The sequence below is a fragment of the Lithobates pipiens genome, unplaced genomic scaffold, assembly GCF_037356315.1.
Source record: "Lithobates pipiens isolate NorthernLeopardFrog02 unplaced genomic scaffold, aLitPip1_a1.2 Scaffold_164, whole genome shotgun sequence".
In the NCBI taxonomy this organism is placed as follows: Eukaryota; Metazoa; Chordata; class Amphibia; order Anura; family Ranidae; genus Lithobates; species Lithobates pipiens.
The window spans coordinates 112,294-137,620 of NW_027507751.1; the positions used below are offsets into that span (position 1 = coordinate 112,294).

The following is a 25,327-nucleotide window of genomic DNA, read 5'->3' on the forward strand; positions in this document are numbered from 1 at the left end:
AAATAGCGTCCTCCATCTGATAGTGTCCGCTGCGTACTGCGCACGCGCAGTACACAGGAACACAGATTCCGAAAATTGCAGAGGATGAACGGCGCCTGCGCCGTGAGTCCAGGTTCTATCCCCACTATCCAAGTGGACATAGAGTTAGAATAAAAAAGAGCCGAGCGCAGCGAGGCCGAGCCCAAAGCGAGCGAAGCTCGCCCGCGAGGGGCCCTCTAAAATTCACAACCCTATGTCCGCTCGGATGGTGGGGCACCACCTCCACTCACGGCGCAGGCGCCGTTCAGCTTCGGTGATTTTCTGAAGCTTCGTCTGCTCCGTACTGCGCATGCGCAGTACGGAGCGGACACTATTTGATGGCCGGAATCTATTAGGCAGAACATCGGTCGGGGTCACAAAACCACTTGAATTTTCCGACTGAAAAGATGAAATTCCCCGAAGGAATAATTCAATAACGACGGATGGATTCCATCAGAAGATCGCTACCCCTGAAGGAGCCGCTGGTTGATTTGGGTTCTGCCCCTCTGACGCGCCCGGGGCAATGCCCCCCCCCCCCTTGCCTTATGGAGAAGGGAATGGAGACAAATAATGAACTTCAGAACTCCTCATCCAGAGAGAGGGGGCGGGGTTATGTGTAGCGGAACACGCCCCCTGTCATCCCCGGGCGGCCTGCAGATGTCACTGTGCCACGTGTGTGCCTGAGACAGGGGCGTGTCCGGGGCGGGGCCCCGGCAGGAAGTGTCCCCTGTACGGCTCTCGGTGTCACCATGGCGGTGTGGAGTCGCGCTTCTCGCTCGGGATTGGTGGAGCTCCTCCTGCAGGATCATTGGGTCCGGGTCCAGGCCGATCTGTCCGGGGAGAGTCTCCGGCTGACTTCGGAGGAAGAACCGGCGGCGGTGAACGGGCTGAGTAACGGCCCCGATCCGAACACCCCCCGGAGAGGAACCCCGGGCCGCTCCTCCACCACCGACTCCGAGTCCGGCCTGGGCAGTCCTGGCCCCCGCCTCCCTCCGGACAGCCCGGAGCCGGTGCGTAGGGTTCGGGTGGTGAAGGAGTCGGGCGGCGGGTTGGGGATCAGTATAAAGGGCGGACAGGAGAACAGAATGCCGGTCCTCATCTCCAAGATCTTCCCGGGACTCGCCGCCGACCACAGCCGAGCCCTCCGGGTCGGAGATTCCATCCTCTCCGTCAACGGGACCGACCTCCGCAGCGCCACCCATGACCAGGCGGTGCAAGTGCTGAAGAAGGCGGGGCGAGAGGTGACCCTAGAAGGTGAGACCCCGCCCTATGCTCTGCCCCCAACCCCACCCATGACCAGACAGGGCGAGAGATGACCCTGGAAGGTGAGACCCCGCCGCTACCTCCCTATGCCCTGCCCCTAACTCCACCCATGACCAGAGAGGGCGAGAGATGACCCTGGAAGGTGAGACCCCGCCGCTACCTCCCTATGCCCCGCCCCTAATGCCACCCATGACCAGGCGGTGCAAGTGCAGAAGAAGGCAGGGTGAGAGGTGACCCTAGAAGGTGAGACCCTGCCCCTACCACCCTATGCCCTGCCCCCAACCCCACCCATGACCAGACAGGGCGAGAGATGACCCTGGAAGGTGAGACCCCGCCGCTACCTCCCTATGCCCCGCCCCTAACTCCACCCATGACCAGACAGGGCGAGAGATGACCCTGGAAGGTGAGACCCCACCCCTACCTCCCTATGCCCCGCCCCTAACTCCACCCATGACTAGGCGGTGCAAGTGCAGAAGAATGCGGGGCGAGAGGTGACCCTAGAAGGTGAGACCCTGCCCCTACCACCCTATGCCCTGCCCCCAACCCCACCCATGACCAGGCGGTTCAAGTGATGAAGCAGGTGGGGCGAGAGTTGAGACCCCGCCCCTACCTCCCTATGCCCTGCCCCCAACCCCACCCATGACCAGTCAGGGCGAGAGATGACCATGGAAGGTGAGACCCCGCCCCTACCTCCCTATGCCCCACCCCCAACCGCACCCATGACCAGGCGGTGCAAGTGCTGAAGAAGGTGGGGTGAGAGGTGACCCTGGAAGGTGGGACCCGCCCCTACCTCCCAATGCCCCACTCCCAACCCCACCCATGACCAAGCGGTGCAAGTACTGAAGAAGGCGGGGCGAGAGGTGACCCTGGAAGGCGAGACTCGCCCCTACCTCCCTATGCCCCGTCCCTACCCCTAACCCCACCCATGACCAGGTGGTACAAGTGCTGAAGAAGGCGGTGCGAGAGGTGACCCTGGAAGGTGAGACCCCGCCTCTACCTCCCTATGCCCCGCCCCCAACCCCACCCATGACCAGACAAGGCGAGAGATGACCCTGGAAGGTGAGACAACCCCCCACCTCCCTATGCCCCGCCCTCAACCCCACCATGACCAGGCTGTGGAAGTGCTGAGGAAGGCGGCGAGAGGTGACCTTGGAAGGTGAGACCCCGCCCCTACCTCCCTATGCCCTGCCCCTAACCCCACCCATGACCAGGCGGTTCAAGTGATGAAGAAGGCAGGACGGGAGTTGAGACCCGGAAGTTGAGACCTGCCCCTGGAAGTTGAAACCCCGCCCCTACCTCCCTATGCCCCGCTCCCAACCCCACCCATGAGCAGGTGGGCGAGAGGTGTCCCTGGAAGGTGAGACCCCGACCCTACCTCCCTATGCCCCACTCCCAACCCCACCCATGAGCAGCCGGACAAGAGGTGACCCTGGAAGGTGAGACCCCATCCCTATCTCCCTATGCCCCAACCCCACCCATGACCAGGCAGTGCAAGTGCTGAAGAAGGCGGGGCGAGAGGTGACCCTGGAAGGTGAGACTCGCCCCTACCAACTCTCCCACCTACATATGCCCCACCCCTTGCCTCTAACCCCACCCCTTTTATGCAGCACAACCCATGAAAAGGTGGTGCAAGTGCTGAAGAAGGTGGGGCGAGAGGTGACCATGGCAGGTGAGACCCCAACCATCTACCTATGCTCTGCCCTCGACATCTAACCCCACCCCTCTTCTGCAGCACCACCCATGACCAGGCAGTGCAAGTCCTGAAAAGGGCAGTGCAATGGGTGACCCTGAAAGGTGAGACCCTGCCCACTACATACCTCCAAACCTTCTCCCCTCCTCCGCAGCGCCGTCCATGACCAGGCAGGGCAAGAAGTGACCCTGGAAGGTAAGATTCCGCCCCCACCTCGCTCTAGACTAGATCAGTGTTAGTGCTGGGGGGGAGTTGGGATGAGTGGCAGTTCTGGGGGAGGGGACTTGGGATGAGTGGCAGTGCTGGGGGGGGGTTGGGATGAGTGGCAGTGCTGGGTGGCGGTTGGGATGAGTGGCAGTGCTGGGGGGGGGGTTCTGATCAGCAATGGGGACTTTTAATGGCGACTATAATCACAGGTAGTGTGTAGAGCTGCACAATTAATCGTTAAGAATCGATATTGTGATCTTTGACTAAAGTGTTTCCCGATTATTTCTATGCAAATAATTCTCTCGGCTCTTCTGAAGCCCTCAAAAGAAAGGAAGAGAAAAACCTCCAAGAATCACAACATTCTTTATCAGTTGAACTTCAGTATAAACATTGTAACAATTTGTCACTGGAATAGACTTTGCGTGTAAATGAAAAAATGTAGGCATTTAAAAATTAAACCTTTTTCTGGCATTTGTCATTGTTTAGGTTAAAATCATTTTTTTGCTAGGAAATTACTTAGAACCCCCAAACATTATATATGTAATTTTAGTAGAGACCCTAGAGAATAAAATGGTGATTGCTGCAATATTTTATGTCACGCTGTATTTGTGCAGCGGTCTTTCAAATGCAATTTTTTTGAAAAGATTACTTTAATGAACTAAAAAAAAAAAGTTGTCCTTTTTTTTTTTTTTTTTTTTTTTTTTTTGTGTTTGAAAGATTTTACGTCACAAGAATCTCTCTCTAGTAGTGTTACTCACTGGGGGTTATTTACTAAAGGAAAATCAACTTTTCACTGCAAGTGCACTTGGAAGTAGTCTCTGTAGATCTGAGGGGGACATGCAAGGGAAATAGAAAACAGCATTTTAGCTTGCACATGATTGGATTATAAAATCAGTAGAGCTTCCACTCATTTCAGATCTACCCCTCAGATTTAGAGTGACTGCACTTTCAGTGCAAAGTGTATTTGCCTTTTGTAAATAACCCAGACTGTGTCTCCGGCTTTGTGGTGTCTGCAGTAGTGACGCCTATGCCGAAATCAGCAGATCGGATCTCCCCCAGCCCCTCCCAGTTGACATTCCTCACCAGTCAGCTGACCTCTAGGGGGACCCATGGGGGGTTGGTCCGTAGTGTGGGGGGAAGTTGGTCCATATTGTGGCGGCCTCCAGGAGCAAGGTGGGGGGTGGCAGCCTCCAGGCACGGAGCGGGGGGGGATGGTGAACCCCCCCCCCCCAGCACTGCCACTCATCCCAACCCCCCCCCAGCACTGCCACTCATCCCAACCCCCCTCCCCCAGGACTACCACTGGAGGGGAGATGGTTTGGAGGTAGGGGGCCGCCGCATTGTGGGATATTAGTGTAAAGTGCAGTATCTCCGCCACACTTACTTGATTACTGCGGGGAGATTAGTGCCGCCCTCCATGCAGAGCCGCGGGCCGATTCCCATAGAAACGGGATGCACACACAGCGCCGGCACAGTCGCTTGTTATAGTTGAAATGCGATGAAATTGTCATGCGATTTGTGTCCATGCTGGTGCTGCATCGCCTTATATAGGCCTCTTGCACACGGCACCGAGGTGGACGCACACGGCATCGGTCAGCGGCACAAATCTGCTGGCTGAACGATCACATATCCGATAATGGTGTAAGGGGAATACATGAATGGCAGCGCCTAGAGGTGTCTGAGCCGTTACCGCCCATTAGCCAGCTCCACCCCCCCCCCCCCCCCTCTTATCCCCACATTTCATACCTGCGGGTGGGAACTGATTTTATTTTGTGACTTCATCAGACTTTTTGCAGGGGCAGTCGCTAGGATTTGAGTTCCTACAACCCCAGAACTGCATCTCCCAAGAGCCCTTTCTGTACACAGCGGTGGGCAGCAGCAGCACTAGTTTGCGGGGATATAAATCAATGTGAGCGCACAGAGAGGGGGAGGGGGGAGTGTGTGTATGGGAGAGGGGGTAGGTCTGATGGCCAGCAGGCAGGAATGACAACTCTGGTTAAGATTTTTGTGCAGCACAGCGGTGATGGTGTCAGAGGAAACAGGCCTAGAAATTCAAACCGAGAAAAATGGGGATATTTGTGAACAGAATTATCATCCAGATGGCCAATTGAAACCGCCATGAATACCAATTTCTGATGTGCGTTTCGGTGTCCCTCGGGGGTCCATTCACAGAAAATCAATAGAAAAACATAATTTGTGAAGCAAATGGTGAACTCCAGAAATGTTCCAGTCTTCAGCCGGCTCTCCAGGCGTTGGCTGCGGCTCGGGGGATTAGCTGGGGCCCCTCGTTAATGACTGATCACCTCTTATTGGATTACAGTAAAGCCACCCAGGGGTCCGATCTGCTTCCATCAGCACTCTTCTCTCATGGCTGCACCTGATAATCCTGTCACAAGATAGTGTGCAGCCTGCGGAGGCCCCCCTTCCCTGCGCCCCGTCCCTGCCCCCCTCCACTTCTTATGCCGTTCTTCTACCTTATATGGACTCTGGTCTCCTTATTCTGCAGCAACAATCTAATCTCTGGTTAGATCCCGGCTCCACACACATTAACCCCCGGACTTCCAGCCTGGAATGGGAGGTTCCGTGTACACTGACAGCTCCTACGTTTGTAGTCGGAGGTTTTACGCAGAGTTTAGGATCTGCTGTGATTAGGTAAACCTCCCTCTCCTGAATGTCCATTCTGCATAGGAACGTTTTGACCGCCAGCTGGGTGAAAATGCATTTTTCTGGTTTCCTGCAGTCAGGGTAGGCTGGTGTACATGTAGCCTAAGGCGTCATTTGTGGCCTCCACATGCCGGTGCTGAAGCCGCTGATTTGGCTGCCTAAAGAGGACCTGTGGCTTTTTTACACACATGGAAAAGTTCTGCTAAGTGTCAGTAAATCTGGTGCTTAATTTTCTAGCACTGCCTTAACCCTCTTGGGCATGGAGGTCACCAGAGCGTCACAGGTTGTCATTGGAGTCCTCTTCCCCTCCCCCGTGATGACATCACAGAGCTGGTGGGTGTTGGAGACCTTGTGCTCCTCCACCTTCCATTTGAGGATGTCCCACAGATGATCAATAGGGTTTAGGTCTGGAGACATGCTTGGCCAGTCCATCACCTTTACCCTCAGCTTCTTTAGCAAGGCAGTGGTGGTGTTGGAGGTGTGTTTGGGGTGGTTATCATGTTGGAATACTGCCCTGCGGCCCAGTCTCTGAAGGGAGGGGATCATGCTATGCTTCAGTATGTCACAGTACATGTTGGCATTCATGGTCCCCTCAATGATCTGTAGCCCCCCAGTGCCAGCAGCACTCATGCAGCCCCAGACCATGACACTCCCACCACCATGCCTGACTGTAGACAAGACACACTTTTCTTTGTCCTCCTCACCTGGTTGCCCCCACACACGCTTGTGACCATCTGACACCAAATACCTTCATCTTGGTCTCATCAGACCACAGGACATGGTTCCAGTAATCCATCTCCTTAGTCTGCTTGTCTTCAGCAAACTTTTTGTGGTCTTTCTTGTGCATCATCTTTAGAAGAGGCTTCCTTCTGGGATGACAGCCATGCAGACCAATTTGATGCAGTGTGCGGCATATGGTCTGAGCACTGACAGGCTGACCCCCCACCCCTACAACCTCTGCAGCAATGCTGGCAGCACTCATACATCTATTTCCCAAAGACAACCTCTGGATATGACGCTGAGCACGTGACCTCAACTTCTTTGGTGGACCATGGCGAGGCCTGTTCTGAGTGGAACATGTCCTGTTATACCCCTGTATGGTCTTGGCCACCGTTCTGCAGCTCAGTTTCAGGGTCTTGGCAATCTTCTTATAGCCTAGGCCATCTTCATGTAGAGCAACAATTCTTATCTTCAGATCCTCAGAGAGTTCTTTGCCATGAGGTGCCATGTTAAACTTCCAGTGATCAGTATGAGAGAGTGAGAGCGACAACATCAAATTTAACACACCTGCTCCCCATTCACACCTGAGACCTTGTAACACTAACGAGTCACATGACATCGTGGAGGGAAAATGTCTAATTGGGCCAAATGTGGAGATTTTCACTTAGGGGTGTACTGACTTTTGTTGCCAGCAGTTTAGACATTAATGGCTGTGTGTTGAGTTATTTTGAGGGGACAGGAAATTTACACTGTTATACAAGCTGTACACTCACTACTTTACATTGTAGACAAGTGTCATTTCTTCAGTGTTGTCACATGAAAAGATACAAGAAAAGATTCACAAAAATGTGAGGGGTGATCTATTCTCGGGTTGTTCACATGTTGCTTGTCATTCATGTGATGATTTTTTTTTCTTTTTTCTTTTCTTTTTTTTTTTTTTATGCGTCAGCTTTAAAATAAATGAATGCTGGGAAGCATGGAGGCCGCCATTGCTGACCTCCACCTCGGAGTATAATAGTGTCCTGCCTGTCATACTGAGCCAATGGCTTCAGTACTCTCTGACCCACAACATGGTTGTAAGTTGGGAACTTTGACTTTACTGATTTGCTTGCTTTTCCTTAGTCAGTGTCTCAGGAAATGCTGAAGCTAGGCAACCTGCATTTTCAGAAGATGGTCTCTGTGACGGGAGTCACTTTGGGTGGGGGCTTTTGGAGCCCAGCTTTCCTTGGATATCACTAGAAGCTCCTTCTCGTGGTCCAGCTCCCCTGGCCCCTCCTATGTGTAAATCATCCTGTGTCTGTTAGGAGCACAGGGTGACCAAGAACCCCACTAGGATCTGTGCTAGTCAGAAGTCAGACTTGCTGTACAACCACACTGGAATATTGTGTATTGTTCTCATGCTGTTGGATTCTTTGCTGGGTTGTTTGGGGTGTGGTTGTGTCCCATTGTTCTGTTGTGTCTGTCTGCCTTAGGAGAAGTGAATTATGGGATGGATGTTTGTATTTGTGTTCCCAGCATGTAAAGGGGGGTATTCCTCTAACAGCCCTCCCTGCTGATAAGGAGGTCTATTGTTTGAATGCCTGTGTGTTCCTGATTGCTGATTGAACAATTTACCCCGCCCTGAATCTCTAAGGGGGCATTGTCCCCGAGTGGATATCTGTAAAGCTGGCCATACACCTATAGATTATCTGCAGATTTTCTATGGTTAGATGAAAAAAGTGCAACAGATTTCTCCATGTTCGCTAAACTGTGTGGATGTAGGAATCTCCCACTTTTTCCATTTAACCATAGAAAATCTGCAGATAATCTATAGGTGTATGGCCAGCTTTACATGTGTTTTGAATAAACAGTCTTGTTTTAATGAGTTATGGCTAGTGACTGGGTGGGCTAAGGGGTCTTGGATCGGGCTAGTACCAGACAAAGGAAGCATTTATGGTGGACATAATCCTGTTGAGGAGGTCCATGAGAGTCACCAATGGCAGCCTCCCTATTCCTCATTTTTTCATTAGGCCTTATGCACACAGGGCGTAAACGAGCTGCGAAGCCACTACCGACGCCAGGAAAAAGCATCTGTAAAGATGTGCTTTTAGTAGCTTTTAATTAGCGTTAATGTGCATTTAGCTGCATATGCTTTTAGCGGCATTTGTCTGCCTCTATTCAAAATCGATTACTCCCTATGAGAGCCTTCTACTGATTCGACATTCAGCCCATTTGATTTGAATAGAAGTCGGATCATCAAGATCAGACTTGTGACTTGTGCTCAGAGGATCTTGAAAGGGAACCCCAAAATTAGAGAAATGGTCTGGTATGGATTTTAAGGGGAGGCCCCATAGTAAAAAAAAGGCTTGGGATCCCCTCCCAAAATCCATATTAGACCCTTTATCTGAGCATGCAGCCTGGCAGGCCCCCTACGCCCGGACCATACTAGGCCCTCAACATGGGTTGGGTGCTTTGGGGCAGGGGGGTTTTGCATCCCCCAAACCCCAAAGAACCTTCTTCCCATGTTGATGGGAACAAAGGCCTCTTCCCGACAACCCTGGGCAGCGGTTGTGGGGGTCTGCGGACAGGGGGCTTATCGGAATCTGGAAGCCACCTTTAACAAAGGGGGGGCCCCCATCTGAGTATGAGGTACATTGTACCCCTACCCATTCACCCCCAAAAAAGGCAGTGTACTCTTATTAAAGTCCTTTTTATTAAAATCTTCAATGTGACTTCTCCCTCCGGTCTTCTCCACTGCTGCTATCTTCTCTGCCGCCGACCCAGTCCTCCTTTAACGCTGACTCCTGTTGTTATGCCAGCTCCGTTCTCTGCCAGTTCTCATATAATCATGGGGTGTGGCTATCCGGTGACCTCACGAGACCCCGCCCTTGTCCCCCTCAAAATCCAGACTGAAGTTAGCAGCGTCGGATGTTTTTACAGCTGTAATGCTGGTGTTCTGACGAGAAATGTCCCCCCCCCCCGTCGGATAGTGTCCGCCCTATACTGTGCAGGTGCAGCGCATGCACAGTACGGTGGACAAAGGAGACGCAGAAAGTCTCCGAAGATGAATGGCGCCTGCGCGCTTAATAGTACCTTCCTTTCACATGCTCCTGATGTTGTAAAACAGCAGTTTGTAACAGGGCCCCTCGATTCGCTCGCCACGCTTTGGTCGGCATATTTTTATTCTAACTCTTTGTCTACTTGGCTGGTGGGGCTTGAACCTGGACTCAGGGTAGAAGATACTATTAAGTGCGCAGGCGCCATTTATCTTCAGAGACTTTCAGCAACCTCCTTTGTCCTCCGTGCTGTGCAGGAGCAGTATAGGGCAGACACTATGTGATGGGGGACAGTATTCGACAAGACACCAGTCCTCAGAACACGCCAGCCCTGCGTGGTTTTTATATTTTTGTTTTGCAGCTTGAAAACTCTTCTGCCACTTACAGCTCCTAAAAGCCTGTGTGTGAATGGACACATAGAATAACACGGAGAGGCGTTTTTAAGCTGAAAAAAAAGTCTGCTACTGGTAAAAGTAACTGTAAAAACGCCTCGTGTGCATAAGGTTTTATCCTTGAATATCCTGAGGGCCGGTGTTCTGCCGTATAGTGTCTGGCCATCAAATAGTGTCCGAAGCTTCGGAAAATCTTTGAAGCTGAACAGCGGCTGCGCCATGAGTGGAGGTGGTAGCCCCACCATCCAAGCGGACATAGGTTTGTGAATATTAGAGGGCCCGTCGCGGGAGAGCTTCGCTCGCCACACTTCGGGCTCGGCCTCGCTGCGCTCGGCTCTTTTTTTATTCCTACTCTATGTCCACTTGGATGGTGGGGATAGAACCTGGACTCACGGCGCAGGCGCCGTTCATCCTCGGCAATTTTCGGAATCTGTGTTGCTGTGTACTGCGCATGAGTGGAGGTGGTAGCCCCACCATCCAAGCGGACATAGGTTTGTGAATACTAGAGGGCCCCTCGTGGGCGAGCTTCGCTCGCCACGCTTCGGGCTCGGCCTCGCTGCGCTCTGCTCTTTTTTTATTCCTACTCGATGTCCACTTGGATGGTGGGGATAGAACCTGGACTCATGGAGCAGGCGCCGTTCATCCTCGGCAATTTTCGGAATCTGTGTTGCTGTGTACTGCGCATGCGCAGTACGCAGCGGACACTATCGGATGGAGGACGTTATATGACAAGACACCGGAATGAAGGTGTGATTGATTCATGCATTGTCCTGTCACAGAATGGATGCAAACCTGAACCAATCAGATGACGGTGTCTTCAGGTCTATTGCAGGCTCAATCATAATTGGCCGATTCACTGAAAGTGGGGATGAGTTACACCTGCAGACCCCCAATGCGGTCTCTTATTTTGATAAACCGGAATTGGACAATCTGAAGGAAAGGAAATGTTCAAATCAACCAATCATATTTCCCCTTTTATTTCCAATCCCAAAGCCGTGACAACGAGGTGGGTGTGACACTGTCGCTGTTCTACGTTCTGGAATAGAATGCGCCTGTTGTTTGTTTAGGGAGCTCTGTATGTACAACGCATGGGGCAGCACAGACAGTTCCTCTTTCAGGCACCCCCTCATGTTAGTCCTGCTGTCAGTCTCCTAATATTTGGCGTTCTCGCTCTCTGCTGTTGCTGTTCTCTGCGTGACGCCATGTTTTTATTTTCTCCCCACAGTGCGCTTCTTGCAGGACGTGTCTCCTTTCATCCGGAAAGCTTCTCTCGTTGGCGATCTTCCCTGGGATGATTGTGACCTAAGCGATCCATCACCTGGCGATCCATCTGGCTCCCCCCAACATGGCTCATCCAAAAACAGCTCCCCCAAACACTGCTCCAGGGACTGCAAAGTCATCCCCCTAAAAATGTGCTATGCGGCCAGAAACCTGAGCATGTTCGACCCTGAGGGACGGTGAGTGGCCATGCATATGTGGCGCGCCTGTGTCTGTATGTCGCTGTGGGAGGTACGTCATGTGTACGTGAAGCGCCGGTGTCTGTATGTCACTGTAGTAGGTACATCCTGTGCGCTTGACGTGCTGTGTCTGTATGTCGCTGTGGGAGGTACGTCATGAGTACATGACGCGCCGGTGTCTGTCGCTGTGGTAGGTACGTCACATGTATGTGACGGGCTGGTGTCTGTATGTCGCTGTGAGAGGTACGTCACATGTACGTGACGCGCCGGTGTATGCCTGTCGCTGTGGGAGGTACATCATGTGTACCTCTCCTCTCTCTCCTTCTCACATCCAGATCTCTTCCAGGCTGGTGGAACTTCGCTCTCCTGATGGGTGTCACTCCATTGTTCTCCGCTGTAGAGACTCCGCCTCCGCGTTGTCCTGGTCGCAGGCCCTGCACAATAACATCACGGCGCTGCTGCCGCAGGTGCTGGCGGAGACGCAGTGCATGCTGGGAGCTGCCAGCGAAGACCTCAGGCACTTAGGCTGGGTGGCAGAACAGGTGAGCCTCCATTCCTCCATATTATACCTGAAGGTGGGCAACAGATGGCCAGACGTGACCATTTTCCATAGATCTCATTGTATGTAACTTCTCCAAGCACACTGCATTCATTCCTTTCACTAACCTGATATCCGGGAAATATGGGGGCCACTTACCTCTTTCTGGAAATCCCAATGGCCTGGCAGTTATGCTGACTATAATATCTGACCAAACATAACTAATGTTAGAAATGTGTCGTCAACCCCCCCAAGATTGCTCTGGTTGTGTGATCCTGCGGTTCTGCTCCGGTCTCATGTGTGACCCTGCGGCTCCGGTGTGTGTGTGTGTGTTTGTGTGTGACCCTGGGGCTCTGCTCCGGTGTGTGTGTGTGTCCCTGTGGCTCTTCTCTGGTGTGTGTGTGTGTGTGTGTGTGTGTGTGACCCCGCGGCTCTGCTCCGGTGTGTGTGTGTGTGTGTGTGTGTGTGTGTGACCCTGTGGCTCTGCTCCGGTGTGTGTGTGTGACCCTGTGGCTCTGCTCCGGTGTGTGTGTGTGTGTGTCTGACCCTGCGGCTCTGCTCCAGTGTGTGTGTGTGTGTGTGACCCTGCGGCTCTGCTCCAGTGTGTGTGTGTGTGTGTGTGTGTGTGTGTGTGTGTGTGTGTGTGTGTGTGTGTGAGAGCCTGTAGCTTTGCTCTGGTGTGTGTGTGTGTGTGTGTGAGAGAGAGCCTGCGGCTCTGCTCTGGTGTGTGTGTGTGTGTGACCCTGTGGCTCTGCTCTGGTGTGTGTGTGTGTGTGTGTGTGTGTGTGTGTGTGACCCTACGGCTCTGGTGTGTGTGTGTGTGTGACCCTGTGGCTCTGCTCCGGTGTGTGTGTGTGACTGCCGCTCTGCTCCGGTGTGTGTGTGTGTGTGTGTGAGAGAGAGACACACCCTGCAGCTCTGCTCCAGTGTGTGTTTGACCCTGCGGCTCTGCTTCGGCGTATGTGTGTGACCCTGCGGCTCTGCTCTGGTGTGTGTGTGTGTGTGTGACCCTGCGGCTCTGCTCCGGTGTGTGTGTGTGTGTGTGACCCTGCGGCTCTGCTCCGGTGTGTGTGTGTGTGTGACCCTGCGGCTCTGCTCCGGTGTGTGTGACCCTGCGGCTCTGCTCCGGTGTGTGTGTGTGTGTGTGACCCCGCGGCTCTGCTCCGGTGTGTGTGTGTGTGTGTGTGTGACCCCGCGGCTCTGCTCCGGTGTGTGTGTGTGTGTGTGTGTGACCCTGTGGCTCTGCTCCGGTGTGTGTGTGTGACCCTGTGGCTCTGCTCCGGTGTGTGTGTGTGTGACCCTGTGGCTCTGCTCCGGTGTGTGTGTGTGTGTGTGTGTGTGTGTGTGTGTGTGTGTGTGTGTGTGTGAGAGAGCCTGTGGCTCTGCTCTGGTGTGTGTGTGTGTGTGTGTGTGTGTGTGTGTGTGTGTGTGTGTGTGTGTGTGTGTGTGTGAGCCTGTGGCTCTGCTCTGGTGTGTGTGTGTGTGTGTGAGAGAGCCTGCGGCTCTGCTCTGGTGTGTGTGTGACCCTGTGGCTCTGCTCTGGTGTGTGTGTTTGTGTGTGTGTGTGTGTGTGTGTGTGTGACCCTACGGCTCTGGTGTGTGTGTGTGTGTGTGTGTGTGTGACCCTGTGGCTCTGCTCCGGTGTGTGTGTGTGTGACTCTGCCGCTCTGCTCCGGTGTGTGTGTGTGTGTGTGTGTGAGAGAGAGACACACCCTGCAGCTCTGCTCCAGTGTGTGTTTGACCCTGCGGCTCTGCTTCGGCGTATGTGTGTGACCCTGCGGCTCTGCTCTGGTGTGTGTGTGTGTGTGACCCTGCGGCTCTGCTCCGGTGTGTGTGTGTGTGTGTGACCCTGCGGCTCTGCTCCGGTGTGTGTGTGTGTGTGTGACCCTGCGGCTCTGCTCCGGTGTGTGTGACCCTGCGGCTCTGCTCCGGTGTGTGTGTGTGACCCTGCGGCTCTGCTCCAGTGTGTGTGTGTGTGTGTGACCCTGCGGCTCTGCTCCAGTGTGTGTGTGTGACCATGCGGCTCTGCTCCGGTGTGTGTGTGTGTGTGACCCTGCGGCTCTGCTCCGGTGTGTGTGTGTGTGTGTGTGACCCTGCGGCTTTGCTCCGGCGTGTGTGTGTGTCATCCTGCAGCTCTGCTCTGGTGTGTGTGTGTGTGTTTGTGTGTGTGTGTGACCCTGCGGCTCTGCTCCGGTGTGTGTGTGTGTGTGTGACCCTGCGGCTCTGCTCCGGTGTGTGTGTGTGTGTGTGACCCTGCGGCTCTGCTCTGGTGTGTGTGTGTGTGTGACCCTGCGGCTCTGCTCCGGTGTGTGTGTGTGTGTGTGTGACCCTGCGGCTCTGCTCCGGTGTGTGTGTGTGTGTGTGTGACCCTGCGGCTCTGCTCCGGTGTGTGTGACCCTGCGGCTCTGCTCCGGTGTGTGTGACCCTGCGGCTCTGCTCCGGTGTGTGTGTGTGACCCTGCGGCTCTGCTCCAGTGTGTGTGTGTGTGTGTGTGTGACCCTGCGGCTCTGCTCCGGTGTGTGTGTGTGTGTGTGTGACCCTGCGGCTCTGCTCCGGTGTGTGTGTGTGACCCTGCGGCTCTGCTCCGGTGTGTGTGTGTGTGTGTGTGTGTGTGACCCTGCGGCTTTGCTCCGGCGTGTGTGTGTGTCATCCTGCAGCTCTGCTCTGGTGTGTGTGTGTGTGTGTGTGTGTGTGTGTGTGTGTGTGTGACCCTGCGGCTCTGCTCCGGTGTGTGTGTGTGAGACCCTGCGGCTCTGCTCCGGTGTGTGTGTGTGACTCTGCGCCTGTGTGTGTGTGTGACCCCGCGACTCCAGTCTCGTGTCCCGTGACCCTGTGGCTCCATTATCATGAGCACTTGGCTGCAGGGGAGAAGAGCGAGTGCGACAACGGCTGAGCTATGGGTAACATTGCAGCTCCCAGAATTCCAAGTCCTCATTGAGCGTTCCCCTCTCTCCCCTGCAGCTGGCCACTTACTGACACCGGGAATCGTGAGAACTGAAAAACGGACTGAAAAAAAAGGTAAGTATACATATTTTCTTTTTTTTTTTTTGTTGTACACAGGGTAGACAGGTAGCATAAGGGGGAGGGGATATTTATTAGATTAGGTATTGCTAGCCAGGCACTTCGTATTATAGGGTGACAACACTCTGTCGTGTGCTCTTTGGTGTCGTCACCAATCGCATGCCCTGGAGATAAGCGACCATATCAATGCACATTACACAGACACGGCCCACTGGGGTTCCCGGTCCGGAAATCCACCCTGAGAAATGCCATGCATCCATTGCTGGAGGGTATGGAGACAGGACGTGTCTGCAAAGAAGTTGCAAGAGATAAGCAGCACTGAGATGTAAGGAAGGAAAAAGGTGAAAAACTGTAGTGTATTATTTATGATTCCCCACTGAAGCCGGCCACACGCGGGGAGATGTGAGAGAACATTCTCTTCTGTATATTTGATGACTTGGAGAATTTCAAAATGTTGTTATACCTTTTCAATGAATGTCATTTCCCGCAGACACTGATAGAAATGTCTTCATTTGAGAGAACAAAAATGAACATTGATTGACTTCACAAATGATTCCACAATGGAACGATCGTTCCTGAGCCAAATGTTTTCAGTCGGAATTCTTCTGCAGATGTTTTCTTTTAGCGCAGATTTGTCAAAGAATGCAAACTCCTCTTCCCATCCCCCTCACACTTTTTCTTAATAAGTTTGTGAGAACTTACTGGCTGTGTGTTTGCTGTGCGCAGGTGTCGCAGGATGACGGGAGGGCGTTATGGAATCCAATCCTGGCAGTCGTCTCACAGAGGGATTTTCTGCTCTTTAGCGCAATGCCAAGGACGCGAGAGGAATGGGCGAACCCGAAACACAAGCTGCCACTTATCTCCACCAGGTAACCCCAAGGGCCCCCAGTGTCACCCCTGTCCCCTCCAGTGTCGCCTCTGTCCCCCGAGTGGCCCCAATGTCACCTCTGTCCCCCAAGTGCACCAGGTGTTGCCTCTGTTCCGCCTCCCACCATAGCCGATAGTGGTTTTGAATCGATGTTCTTTTAATATATATGTGTGTGTATGATTGAGAGATCGTCGCTATCTCTATCATCTCTCTCTAATAAATATATATATAATTTTTACTTTAATGCATTCTCTACATTAAGGTACAAAATTGCCCCTCAAGCAGCACCCCAGCCCCCCTTATACTTCCCTGAGCCCGATCTCCAATCAATGATGTGCATGAGATCAGCGAATCTCTTGACTTTCATCCTTCACATTGGCTCAGATACAGCAGCAGCAATCACAGCCAGTGAGGAGGGTCCGGGGGAGGGGTGTGTCTTATGGACACACAGAAATGGCTTGGGTGAGCATGCACAAGTGCCCCCCACAGTAAGTGGCTTGCTATAGAGACACTTGGTAAGGGGGAGGGGCTTGGAGTGACGGCAGGGAACCTGAGAAGAGAAGGATCGGGCTGCACTGTGCAAAACCATTACCGAGCCGGGAAATATAACAGACTCTTTCCTGTCCTGCACCTCATCCTCTGCACATGCTAGGCCAGAACCTAAAGTGATTGTAAAGGTTCATTGCAAAAAAAAAAGAAAAAAAACTTGTCACACTTACCTGCCCTGTATAATGTATTGGACTGAACAGCCCAGATTCCCCTTTTCTTCGTTCCCCCGCTTTCCAAGTGCCCCTATGGCAAGCCACTTGATATGGGGGGGTGAAGATCGGGCTCAGGTAAGTATTTAGCGGTGGGGGTGGGGGGTTGTTACTCTGTACAAAAACTTTTTGTTACTTTAATGAATGCAGAGAATGAATGGAGGTAAAAAACAAAACTGAAATGTTTACAATGGATTTGACATCCAAAGAAATCCCGAGCTGCTGGTTGGCTTCTATTGTAGGGAATGGTGGCTGGGGGAGGAGTCCTAGGATCGGGGGACACCGAAGAGCGGATGGGAGGAGAATAGATTGTATTATAGAAGCCAGAGGGGTGAGTGTCCCCTAAAAACTCACCCCCCGGGAAGAAGTCGCATGGAGCGGATTCTTTCTAGATTGGCACCTCCATTCACAAACGTCCGTTTTCATTTTATTGATTAACGTATAAAGTTTTCTTTGTGACCTTCATTTCCTGATCTCCTTCCAGGTTGGTGCACTCTGGTCCTGGGCGCACTTCCCCCTCTCTGGAACCGCACCTAACATTTGCCACCCGCACAGGGTGTCCTCAGGGCATTGACATGCGTGTCTTCCGTGTGGAGAATCAAAGGGACCTCTCTGCATGGACACGGGCGATGGTGCAAGGCTGCCATGCTGCAGCAGAACTCACAAGAGAGGTCACCATCAGTAAGTGACTGTTTTTTTTCTGGGGGGGGGGGGGGGAGAGGCCTGCTACAAGTACCCCTCTGAGTTCTAGGAGTAGAAGTCGGTGGGCACCCAGCTGTATGGTGGATTCAATAACAAGGGATGAATTGTGCTAGAAGTCATGTTGGGACAGTATTTTGCACCCACCATAGTACTGCAGTAACAGAGAGCAGAGCCTGTGCAGTCCATGTGTTCTAGGCTCAGGCTGGCCATAGAACCTCCATGCCTTGAACCCATCATGGTAATAAAGCTTTCTTGTTTTTTGGCATGAAGGGCTGCTTCCTGTTACTCAGATGGCCAGACTTTGTTGGGTAAGAGAGACTCTGACTTTAGAATGATGGCAGTGAGGCCTAAAGCAACACAAATTCAGAGCCAATATTTATGTAAAACGAGTTGCCACTGACCAAGTAATGCCTCCCTTTCTAGAAATACCCCACTGCTCCTTCCTCTACTGGAACCAAATACTCAGTGCTGGCGGGTATGGGGGAACAAATGACCCATGCTGGTGTTTGGACCTAAGCACCCCCCCACATGATGTTCCCTCTGGACTCCAACACCAGCCAGCACTGGGTACTCGGGGCAGCAGAGCCGGGGAAGAAGCAATGGGGGGGGGGGGGATATTAGCAAGTTGGAAATGGAGCCTTTTCACAGATGATGTCCCTTTGCCACACTTGCAGAGAAGTTGGGGCCCCAAGTTCAGCCTAAGACTGGGATCCAAGGTGCTGTAAAGTGATACAAGGAGGGATTTAGACAGGTTCACACATTATATGTGGGTTTCCCTGCATCAAATCCGCAGTTCTGGAGACTGCGATTGGTTCACACATCTCTGGGACAGGTGCGTAGGGCACAGCAGACTAGTCCTGTGTGTTTTTGACTCTATTTCAGGTCTGAATTCAGGCAAAAATTCGGACCTGAAATGGTGAACAGGGACGCACCGGACCCCCTGCTGTGAACCTGGCCTTAAAGACCAATGCAGGTACCACGAGGTGCAGAACTTTCCAACTGGTTTTAGGTTGTGCTCACTTTAAATCTTTCCCCGCCTGTAACGCTTATATAATTCCTCCACAGCCTGCACTCTGCGCGGGGAAGCCGTCTCACTCTCCATCCACTTTGATTCGGGGTTCACAGTTTGTCGGGGGGGCCCCTCGGGACCCGTCATTCACAGATATGCTTTTGAAAAGCTCAGAATGTCAGCCGATGATGGAAGCAAACACCTGTACCTGGACTTTGGAGGAGCGGAGGGAGAGCTGGTGAGAGTTGTGTGTTCTGCGCGTCAGTGGCCCATTTTTAGTGAACTGTTTTCCAGAACAGTCCGAGCTTCTAATGTGGCCCCCTAATGCCCCCCCCCCCATCACTGTTGGGGTTTGTCGAGTATTACCCCTTATTTCTCGAATTGACCATTATGGTGTCTCCAATCTAAAGCCCTCTAGCTGTTGCAGAACTCCATGAGACATTCACAGACATGAATGGGCATGATGGGATATTGTAGTTCCTCAGCAACTGGAGGGCCGTAGTTTGGAGACCCCTTTCTCCCTTGCGGGGGGTTATATTTGGGTTTTATCTGACATTTGGCACTTGGCAGGACTGTGTGCGACGTGCGATATTTGGCAATGTGTGTTATTTCAAGCTGCCTGATGCGTTTCCTGTTATGTGTCCTCCTTGCAGGCTCTGGATCTGCACACAAGTCCCAAGCCAGTGGTGTTCCTCCTCCATACATTCCTTTCTGCTAAAGTCACCCGGATGGGTCTGCTGGCCTGACCCTGCACTCTTCTATGTAATCAGTGCCTTCCAGTGACAATCGGGAACATGGCAGGAGGCCCGCTCACACCCCAACTCTTATCTGATTGGACTGTGCACGCTGCGATGAATGACACGGCGAAGCCGGACCAGAATTCTGGTCAGAAGACTTTACAGACTAAACGGACGAATTTTCAGCAGATCGTTTTGTTTTTATTACTGCCTTTTGTGGAAAGCTAATCTTATAAAAAAAAATGTGGTAAATGTGGAAAAGGTAAGTGTTGGCGTGGGAGCGGCCATCTTGCCTCGTGTCCTTTTCACTACAGTGACTTTTTCCTCTTGGAATATGAAGCCATATTGTTTTCTTATGACCAAAGTGCCTTTTATGTTATTGCTGCCTTACAAAGCATATTTATAGAGTATATAGATATATATGTACGTTGTATATCACGTTCCACAGACATATCCGCACACAACGCTGCCGTATTACCGGGACCATCACGTGACTCAGCGTCAGTTTAACCAAAGATTGTTTGCAGGGATTTCTGTTATGATTTCTGGTAAAAACGCTTTTGCTTAAAGGGGAAATATATCCCCGTATAAGCAGGTTTATACTCCATGTATTTTTCTAGCAGTGTTCAGGAAGGTATACAGACGTGTTATTTGCACATATTATCATGTATCTGCCTCTTTGCATTTATTCCTATACAGAAGCCTGTTACAGTGAGTTTAAAGTGTACCTGTTGCTTACAGATAGGGACAAGCGGCCTGATTGGCTGAACTGCAAGCTATGCACATCATTCACATCGGTTGGCTCTGAGGTGTTTTCTCTGCATTTGGTTCAGCCCACAATATGGCTGCTTCCTCTCTAATGTTTCGCCAGGGGACGCTTGTACAGCAGCGCACCCTGGTGGCCATTATGGGGGAGTGAAATCTGCATTCCAATGCTGTAATCTGCATCCGCTTTTATTAGAATTGCACAAGATCAGTCTCAGCTGACTGCGAAGGTTGGAACATTTAGTTAGTAAATATCCTAAAAGTGATCTGAAACCCTCAATATGAGATTTCCATTTACATCCAACTATATATCCCAAACTGTATTGTTTCCTTTGTTGTGCCCCGGCCTTTTATTCGCTCTTCTCTCCCGCCTCCCTCTCGTCTCTGAACTTCTGCGGGAGATGTTCAGGACTACAAGCCCCATAATTCTGTGTGTTCTGCCATACAGAACGTGCGTAAAACGCAGCACCAGAGTGCTGACTGTACTGCTGGGTCCGAGTGTATGCGCAGTAGGGGACGGCGCTCTGGCTGGGCGTATGCGCAGTAGGGGACGGCGCTCTGGCTGGGCGTATGCGCAGTAGGGGACGGCGCTCTGGCTGGGCGTATGCGCTGTGGGGGGCGGCACTCTGGCTGGGTGTATGCGCTGTGGGGGGCGGCACTCTGGCTGGGTGTATGCGCTGTGGGGGGCGGCACTCTGGCTGGGTGTATGCGCTGTGGGGGGTCACACTCTTTATCGGTGTATACGCGGTAGGGGCGGTGCTCTGGCTGGGTGAATGTGCAGTAGGGGGCGGTGCTCTGGCTGGGTGAATGTGCAGTAGGGGGCGGTGCTCTGGCTAGGTGTATGCGCAGTAGGGGGGCGGCGCTTTGGCTGGGTGTATGTGCAGTAGGGGGGTGGAGCTCTGGCTGGGTGTATGTGCAGTAGGGGGGCGGCGCTCTGGCTGGGTGTATGCGCAGTAGGGGGGCTGCGCTCTGGGTGTATACGCAGTAGGGGGCGGCGCTCTGGCTGGGTGTATGCGCAGGAGGGGGGCGGTGCTCTTACGGGCGCATGCTCAGTAGGGGGGCTGCGCTGTGACGTCAGGGTTTGGGTGCATGTGCAATACAGCAGAATGCACGTGTCACAGTCTAATTATAGCCTTGGCTTTTATAGATTACGCAAAGTCATGGAGCAGAAATGGTTAATCTGTGCTGAACCAAACTTATGAGAACAGTGGTCCATCATTGTGGATTGTGAATATTTTGTGTCTTTCGAATACTTCATTGAATTGATGGCGAAATGCGCCACACGTGACTTTTTGTACCACATTGCCGTGACCAGATGATAAAAGCAGCCCATCCAGCTTTACTCCTTTGTCAACTACATGCGCATGCTGGAGTTGCATTAGGAATTGAATTATGGAGAAGCTGTAAGCTCAAATAGAAATACATTATGACTGAAAACTATACATAGACATTTACACAAGTACCTATCTGACGACTTACCTTTATCCCTGCCATGTGCCTGCAGCCTCCTGGGTGATGAGCTGCCTGTGTGGCTCCCTCTTGTGGTGGAGCTTGTTTACAGCAGGTGACCCGTCATGCTGACATTACTTTCATTTGCGGCAGCGATGAGATCAGATGCTTCGTGTTTAATAAAAGTGAAGTTCTACTTCAGGCAGATCCTCAGATCCTGCTTTGTATTTGGGTCAGGTTGTCACACTTTACCGGCTTATCTTGATTTTTTTTATTTATTTTTTTTGGTTTAGTTTGCAGCTCTGTTTTCTTCTCCTAACACACATTGCGGCATTTCCCAGTGTCCACCAATGCAGCTTGTTGATGTGAAAACAATATATTTCAGCTGTGACACTACTCAGCGCATGCTATGAATGGCCCTAAGGCTGGGTTCACACTTTTCTGCATGGCAATCTATCATTATCACATCTGCTTTTCAGTATGAACCCCAGCCAGGGCACTATCTGCATGGAGTTTGCATGTTCTCCTTGTGTCTGCGTGGGTTTCCTCACACAAGGACATGCTGGGGGGTAATTGTCCCCAATCTGTGTATGTATGAATGTGATATAGGAACTGTAGATTGTAAGCTCCTGAGGTCAGAGACTGATGAATGTATGTAAAGCGCTGTGTAAATTCCTGTACTAGATAAAAGGGGTGTGGTCTTGGATATATAAAGGGAAGTGTGTTCACGCATGAAAAAACATAAATGGTGAATCCGTCCATAAAGTTTGTATCAGGGAGGAGAGTGACTGCTGGAAAACAGAGCTGTACCAGTATGTCTTTGGCCCGGTGTCGTCGGGCCGGTGGCGGATTGAGACGGCAAGCCAATCGCTGATGTGGAATAACGGGGTAATTTCATGGGCACAGAACATGTCGATGTGTCAGTCAGTCACTTTTTTTTTTAGATCCTTTGCAGTGATTTTTGGGGTGCAACTATATGAGAGGCACTGCATAGAAATCAGTTGCTGGGCCTTTATCTCTGATGTTCAGCTCGCTGTGCCTATTGGTTGCGGGGTGCTGGTGGGGGGCAGGGCAGTGCTGCTCATCAAGCACCTACATTCAGGCCATGGGTGACCGAGCGTTTATTCTCACATGAAGGAGTCCTTCCATCAGTCTGGGTCACATTTAATGCATTGATCATTATCTGAGCCGATTGTAGAATGATTTGTGCTGCTCAAGCTGTGAATCGTATTTTGCCACCTTCAGTATTAGAGCCCCTCCCCAACCCCCCACACTTACAAGCCCCTTTACAGACTTTTTTTAGGCCTGGTCCACAACGATACAGTTTGTATTTGATCCGTTTCTGCTGTGCTTTTTGCAGTGTATTTTCTATGTGTATTTTTATGCATTTTATTTTATATATTTTAAGGGGAGATCGTTTGATAGGCAGATTAAAAATGCACTACATGCGTTTCCACTGCATGTCTATTAAACCAAAAACATACCATGTTGCATTTTAAAAAAAACTCCTTGACCCTTTCCAAAAACGCAGCAGCTGAAAAACGCTGTGACCGTGTCCCATAGGAAACCATGTGAAATGGACTGTAGAGCGTTTCTGCAAAATGCACTGAAAAAAATGCATAGATGTGGACCGAGCCTTAGTGATGGAGTGTGACAAATATTAGATCCTCTGTGTTGGCCCATTCACACTTTCACCCATTCACACAAGGGATTGCAGTGCGATATCATCGTTATGGCATTTGTTAATCCGTTGTGTTAAGGCAGCCTGTTCATTAAAAACGCATAATAATCAACACCGCACAACAGAAAATCAATGTCTGCGAATCTGATTGCAGGTTGTAGGGTGTCGGGGTGGGAGCGGTCCTTAGCACCGCAATACGCGGTATGCACGCTGGGCTGTGCGTTGTAGGGTGTCGGGGGTGGGAGCAGTCCTTAGTACCGCAATGCGCGGTATGCACGCTGGGCTGTGCGTTGTAGGGTGTCGGGGGTGGGAGCGGTCCTTAGTATTACAATGCGCGGTATGCACGCTGGGCTGTGCGTTGTAGGGTGTCGGGGGTGGGAGCGGTCCTTAGTATTACAATGCGCGGTATGCACGCTGGGCTGTGCGTTGTAGGGTGTCAGGGATGGGAGCGGTCCTTAGTATTACAATGTGCGGTATGCACGCTGGTCTATGCATTGTAGGGTGTCGGGAGTGGGAGCGGTCCTTAGTATTTCAATATGCGGTATGCACGCTGGTCTATGCATTGTAGCATGTCGGGAGTGGAAGCAGTCCTTAGTACGGCAATACGCGGTATGCACGCTGGTCTATGCATTGTAGCGTGTGGGGAGTGGAAGCAGTCCTTAGTACGGCAATACGCGGTATGCACGCTGGTCCGTGCGTTGTAGGGTGTCGGGGGTGGGAGCGGTCCTTAGTATTACAATGTGCGGTATGCACACTGGTCTATGCATTGTAGGGTGTCGGGGGTGGGAGCAGTCCTTAGTACGGCAATACGCGGTATGCACGCTGGTCCGTGCGTTTGTAGGGTGTCGGGGGTGGGAGCGATCCTTAGTATTACAATGAGCAGTATGCACGCTGGTCTGTGCGTTGGGTGTCGGGGGTGGGTGCGGTCCATGGTACCGCAATACGCGGTATGCACGCTGGGCTGTGCGTTGTGGGGTGGGAGCGATCCTTAGTATTACAATGAGTGGTATGCACGCTGGGCTGTGCGTTGTAGGGTGTCGGGGGTGGGAGCGATCCTTAGTACTGCAATGCACGGTTTGCACGCTGGGCTATGCGTTGTAGGGTGATGGGGGTGGGAGCGGTCCTTAGTACCGCAATGCGCGGTATGCACACTAGGCTGTGTGTTGTACTCTGCTGTACAGTGTATAGGGGTGTCATTGATAATGAATGGCGGCGCATTGTCACAACGCACATGTGTGAATGGGCTGACCTTATTGGGAGATTTTGCAATATTTCCTGTCCCGGTGTCACTTATCACAAGCTTACATAGAGGCCAGGACAGGAAGTGAGGAGAAATATTCCTGATGAGGACATAACAGAGGTTCTAACCTGCGTCAGCAATCTCGGCACGCCATTTGTTGTGACGCTACAAGTCCCAGGAGCCATTCTAAGACTGAGAGCCACAGGCGTGACTCCCAGCAGCATGATGGGAATTGTAGTTTCTCCACAGCTGGAGTGAGAGAATGCAGATTGTTGGGGGAGGGAGTGTCAGAAGGTGACGTCACTGTAACGTGACGCGCTGCTTCCATGGAACGGATAGGCTGCCGGCTGTGGCGCACAATGACAGGTACACTTTGCTGTAGTAAAAACTTCATTTATAAGCTGAAGGAAAATGTTTATTAAACTGAAATATATTTCTTATTAAATAAATTGCAGATTTTATTTTCTATGAATAAAGTGAAATTCTGGTCTGTTTTCATCTATTGCAATGATTGTGGCTTGCCCTCAGATTTACTACGGAATTGATATCACAGCTGTGTCCAGTCCTCGGGGGTGGGGCCTTTTTTTGCTTTATTTTTAGCTGGTGATCCTGCCAGTAATGAGTTTAATGCTGGCACTCCTTGCCTGTACTGTGTCTATGGATTGGATGTATATTGTTATTATACAGGATACGGGAGGTCTTGGGAGGAATGAAGAGAGCGGTTAGGTTGGTATTTAGAGACGAGGCCAGTGATGTAACTCGGGACAGAGTTGTGGATGGCTTTGTAAGTAGTTGTTAGTATTTTGAATTTTATACGGTAGGGGAGGGGAAGCCAGTGAAGGGATTGGCAGAGAAGAGTAGCAGACGCTGAGCGATTGGTAAGGTGGATTAGTCTGGCAGCAGCATTCATGATGGATTGAAGGGGGGAGGGGCCTATCTAAAGGTAAGCCAATGAGGAGGGAGTTGCAGCAGTTGAGGTGAGAGATGAACAGCGAGTGAATTAAGAGCTTGGTGGTGACATTGGTTAGAAAGGGGCGTATTTTGGAGATGTTGCGGAGGTTGAGGCGGGAAGATTTGGACAGTGATTGGACGTGGGGCTTAAAGGAGCGTTCA

The 25,327-nt window shown here is 51.7% G+C and overlaps 1 protein-coding gene across 2 annotated transcripts; it reads left to right on the top strand.

Moving 5' to 3' along the window:
• The first annotated feature begins 709 nt into the window (after positions 1-709).
• SNTB2 (syntrophin beta 2) lies at positions 710-24,712 on the top strand. 2 transcript variants are annotated; one of them, XM_077484830.1, is made up of 7 exons: positions 713-1,272; positions 11,215-11,446; positions 11,793-11,988; positions 15,732-15,874; positions 17,116-17,312; positions 18,399-18,580; positions 18,996-24,712. In XM_077484830.1, the coding sequence occupies exons 1-7, from the start codon at positions 768-770 to the stop codon at positions 19,086-19,088; spliced, it is 1,548 nt and encodes a 515-aa protein (XP_077340956.1). In that variant the 5' UTR covers positions 713-767; the 3' UTR covers positions 19,089-24,712. The 2 variants fall into 2 exon arrangements, with proteins under 2 accessions (XP_077340957.1, XP_077340956.1); XM_077484831.1 differs by lacking the exon at positions 18,399-18,580 and having other exon boundaries at positions 710-1,272.
• The last annotated feature ends 615 nt before the right edge of the window (positions 24,713-25,327 follow it).